Genomic DNA, 4940 nt, shown 5'->3' on the forward strand with positions numbered 1-4940 from the left:
GGTGATTTGAAATCCCAATGTGAATCTTGAATTTGTTTGGGCTTTGTAATAAGTTGTGGGATTTATTTAAACGATTTTTCTAACTTAAAATTTGCTAAAGAAATTCTGGACTATTGCATAACTTGACCCATTGCTGCTGAATTTTGCCCTCGTAATAGAATATTTGCCACTTGAACTGAACAAATAATATTGACTTGGGAGGAACACTCTTGTAATTCACATGACAATCCATTGAATCTTGTTACTGATGAGAAATGTAAAATACTTCGGATCTTGGGCCTGAAATTTGCTATTGAACTTTACTCTGTCCAAATTTTGAGCCTCGTATAAATTGGACCTCTAACATGGAACATAGTGACTTTAAGAAATTGACCCGATTGAACTTTATCATGAAGCGACCTATGACATTGCACCTCTTATTGATGATAGAAGACGAAAATCTATATGTTGATGATGCACCCATTGGTATTAAAATTTGTTGAGCTTGAAGAATATCCGAGAAAATGAATTGTTGATGACGTCCGAAGTTGAATTTGTTGATAAACCCATCATGTTGCATGTAACAATATTCTGAATTTTTAATACGGTCAACTCTTTAATATTTATACTGGTTATTTCAGCCATATGTCTTCTCAAAAGAAACCCGTTGTCTCGGGGTCATCGGAACCGGCTCTCATGAAAGAAAGGGATGTACCTCCGGCATCTGAGTGGAGGAAATCTCCTTATTTTGGTCGGAAGGATCCCTTCTGGCGGGCGGCTACCTCCACCACTTCTCTTCTATCTCCGAGGGCGGCTCCATTATGTCTCACTGAGGACACTGACTCTGGACATGAGGCCCTCATTTCTCCTTCCTCGGTGCTACGCTTTCGGATTGAGCGGGGGGACTTTCCATACTGTTATCCTCAGTTCAAGGCCTTCTCAAACCCTCCTTTTGGTTGGCGAGAGTGGGTCGATGATGTCCTCTCGGACAAGAGCTTCTGTCAGCGGCTTCAAGAGGCCCGACTATTGATCCCAGTGAAAATATCTCGATCCCTATCCATCCGTCGCAACAATGCTAGCCTGGAAGCCATGGCTCTTCGGTGGAGCACCGAGACACACACCTTTATACTTGGCCAGCACGAGATGGGGCCCACCCTTGAGGATGTGTTCATGTTGCTGCGTCTGGAAGTGACCGGCCCTGATGCCTTCGACCCTGAGCAGACACCCCCCGAAGATGATTCTTTGATCCAATCTCTGAAGCTAAATCTTCAAACTTGTGGTCGGTGGAGTTCCGTTTTTGATGGTTCAGCGAGGAGGACTAGTCGAGTAAGGACGGACCGTGCCTCCTATACTGCATGGATCCGCCACTTCTTCAAAGATCTTCAGCCCTTGGCCAGAGATGCTGACCCTGACTCTCGGGAGTATGAGGCCGGTCCGATGTATGGCTCCAGGCTCTATTTCTTGGGATTTCTGGCTTGCTTCCTTTCATTCTTCATTCTTCCGAGCACACCTCCGGATTCCCTCAATCCTTTCGTCTTCCCCTTGGCAGTCAGGCTCTTCAGAGGAGATCGGATCCCTTTGGCTCCACTATTTCTTGGGAATCTCTACTATCGGCTGGATCTACTACATCGAGATATGGTTCGCTCCGTGGGTCGATATGAGCCTGTCTCCTTTATTCACAGCCAGTTCCTGCTATGTTTCTTCTTCGAGAGGTTCCCAAAATTTGCCCCTGCTCCGACTGTATTTGAGGCGGAAGTTCTTCGGGAGATAGTGGATAAAGATGGCATCCCCGTGCTCGATACTGATGGGTCTCGGACATTTGAGAAAGCGAAGTCTTGCCAGCCGTTGATTACACGGTGGTCACGTACCATTTCCACCTTATCCTTGAATACTCTGGTGGATGATCCCCGACGCTTTGTGGCACGGCCGTATGTATGCCCACCTGTGGGTGTGGCCACACCGCTTATCTATCATGGTTCCTCCCGCTCGGCGTCCTTTCCTTTGCCGAAGAACATCCCTGCACCCTTTGTTGATATGCTGATTATGATCCATCCAAGTTCATTACCGGTATGGCATGAGGAAGGCGTTGATAGTGCCGTTTATAGGCCTGACCGTGTAGCGTGTCAATTCGGGTTTGATCAATGTGTTCCGGGGCCAGCACCTCATTTATTATCATTTTCAGAGAGCTACGGGCGCTTCAGTCGCGGGCTTGTACACACCGTGCTTCCCATATCCGGCTCTTTGACGATGCCAGGCTTGAGCCGAGTAGGGGGTTTCACCCCTTCTTTCAGGCGGTATTGGCAGAAGCATATCGATGCGTTTATTGCGTTTGTCCAGAGCAGACCGACCGTATGTTTGCCTCCGCCGATTTATAAGAAGGATTCTTCTCTTCGGCTACCCGAGAGCCGAAAATCTGACCACATGTACGAGGGTTTCTTCACTTCATCTGCTCCAACTGACCCTTCTGCTCGGGCATCTGCTTCTAGCTTGGCAATTACTTCTCCAGAGCCAGTCCCTTTGAATAAGGCCTCTGGTCCTCGGACGACCCGCCTTAAGAAGATGGCTCACAAGAGGACTTCTGATGCCAGTCCTTCCGCTCCTCGCCTTTCCAAAAGGCTTCATAAGGTACCCGAAATTCTTGATTTGAAGTTACTTTCCTTCTTGCGACTATACCTTCTAAAATGAAAACTTTTATTTGCCCATGTTGTGTAGGATCCTGCGATTGTTGACGTTGTCAGTACCGTGGCTCCTGGCCATGCTGCCTCCCCCAGGCCGGACTCAGACTTGGACGACACCCTCCCTTTGTCTGCAAGACTTGTGAAGATGCGCACCCCTCGTATAGCAGTTATAGATGACGATGATGATGAGGCTGAGTCCTCCGATCATTTTTGTGACCTTATTTCACGCACGCGTCGTCACCGCCCTACCGTAGCTGAGGAGGAGCACTACCTTGGTGACGAGTTTATTAGGGCTCACCGTTCTGATGTTGAGATTGCTGGAGGGACTGATGCCACAGGAATTGATGTCGCGGGCCATGCTTCTAGAAGCGATGTAGAGATGAGGTGCGCCTCTGGGAATGGTGTGGAGGTGGATGTGCTAGAGATCTCTGAGACTCGCTCTGGCACTTATGGTGATTCTCATCCTCCGGCCCTCCTTCCTTCTTCAGGGATGACTGCTACTGTTCAGGCTTCATCAGACATTGAGATCGATCAGGTGGTCTCTACACGACCAAGTGACTTTGTTGATGCTAGGAGTCCTTCAGTTGCCCCTGCTTTGCATATTGATTCTCCCTCTGGTAATCTTTCTTTCTGAAGTTTGTCATTTACTTATATCTGTGAGAAATCTTTACTTAAATGACTTTCCTGTTCCCTACCTCTAATAAGGCCTTCTTATCTTTTCTTCAGTGTTAGCTGCTAACGGGGTCTTGCCTTCACCTACCTCAGACCCTGCTCCAGTGTTAGCTGCTACCGGGGTCCTGCCTTCACCTGCCTCGGGCTCTACTCCGACTCTCTTTGTAACTCCTCACGGTTCTCCTTCTCAAGGGGGGACACCTGCCTTTGAGACGACTGCCAGAGGTTCTTCATCGCCAGTGCCTTCGAATATTTTGGATCTGAATCTTAGTGATTTCCACATTGATAGTGATGCTTTTGGTCTTTCCCCTTATCGTTCGGCATTCTCAGGCTCGGGACCTCTGCCGGGAGTTACCCCTCCGGGTGGTTCATCTAACCCGATAGACATTGGGGAGATTCCTGAGACTAGCAGCTTTCCGGCCCCAATTCCTCCTTCGACTTCTGGCAAAGTATCATTTCTCCATTATTGGGTAGCTCCTGAGTTTGCTTCAGTTCTACAGCTTGTGCATTCAAGTTACCCGGAGACCTTTGCTTCATTTGCTTGCCAGTGTCCACTCATTCAGACTGCTCTTCTCGAGTCTTTTGCCACTATCTTATATAGCTTGGACACGCAACGGTTGTGTGACCTTAATGGAAAAGTAGTCGAGACGGCGTATCAGGGGATCTCTGACATGGAGCGTCACCAAGTGGACTTATCATGGCTTCGGAAGCGCCTGGATATAGCTTCGAACGCCAGTCATCGGCTGGAACTTATGTCTGTGCTTGCCTCTTATCGCACCTCTATAGATGAGACAAAGGTAACTCTTCGTGAACTTGAGTCGGGTTATGCTCGGGCCTTGGAGACTTTAGAGGCACATTCTACTGTTTGTCCTCCAGATGTAGATGTGACGGGCAGCTTCTTCGAGGGTGTCTTTAGGAAAGATTGAGTTTTTTTTTATCATTACTTTCTTGCCCCTTTCGATAAAAATGTTTTATCTAGGACAATGCAATGAAATGACAAAATTTTTGTTGTTTGGATATTTTCGCATTGTTTTCTCATTCTACTTGATAAAATATTTATTTCGAATGATACAATGGAAAGAACAATCATATGCACATGTTTATAAAAGCTGAAATATTCTCATTGGTTCTTCAACTTTCTTGACAAAAGTATGATAGATTCACTGTAAGTGATAGGATAAAACATACACCATAGAGAAAACCAGCTTCTTCATAACGTAAGGGAAATACAACTTTTAGACAAAGTAAGAAAGTGAAAATGAATTTCAACATAGATGAGTCCAACTATGGGTAGTAATGCTTGATAAACTTTGCATTGAGCGGGCCAGTTCGGAAGCCGTCTTCAACCCTTACAAGTTTGTAGTACCCGCTTGAGCTCGCCTGAACAACCTTGTAGGGCCCTTCCCATTTTGGAGAAAACTTGGGTAAAGGCTGTCCTCGCATGATTGGGTCTACAATCTTCCATACTAGATCACCTTCTTCAAACTTCCTTGGTACCACAGTCTGGTTATAGGCTCGGGCGATGGACTCATGATACCTTTCCATGACTTTTGCAGCTCTGTCATGCTTTTCCTCTAATGCTTCCAATCTGGTGGTTCGAGGCTCCAATAC

General features: G+C 46.8%; 1 protein-coding gene across 1 annotated transcript; it reads left to right on the plus strand.

Annotated features, from left to right (window-relative positions):
* Positions 1-344: 344 nt before the first annotated feature.
* Positions 345-4348, plus strand: LOC145793663 (uncharacterized). Its single transcript, XM_082876528.1, has 3 exons — positions 345-446; positions 2692-3274; positions 3384-4348. Exons 1-3 carry the CDS (start codon positions 345-347, stop codon positions 4253-4255), a joined length of 1557 nt encoding a protein of 518 aa, XP_082732654.1. The 3' UTR covers positions 4256-4348.
* Positions 4349-4940: the final 592 nt, after the last annotated feature.

The sequence above is a fragment of the Camellia sinensis genome, chromosome 6, assembly GCF_055761805.1.
Source record: "Camellia sinensis isolate YWXY chromosome 6, ASM5576180v1, whole genome shotgun sequence".
Taxonomy (NCBI): domain Eukaryota; kingdom Viridiplantae; phylum Streptophyta; class Magnoliopsida; order Ericales; family Theaceae; genus Camellia; species Camellia sinensis.

Excerpts from the sequence above, each read along its gene's own strand:
- LOC145793663 (XM_082876528.1), top strand. The coding sequence starts at position 345 with ATGGAACATAGTGACTTTAAGAAATTGACCCGATTGAACTTTATCATG. Across the intron at positions 447-2,691 it reads TAGAAGACGAAAATCTATAT|GATCCTGCGATTGTTGACGT; the intron begins GTTGATGATGCA and ends CATGTTGTGTAG. Across the intron at positions 3,275-3,383 it reads GCATATTGATTCTCCCTCTG|TGTTAGCTGCTAACGGGGTC; the intron begins GTAATCTTTCTT and ends TCTTTTCTTCAG.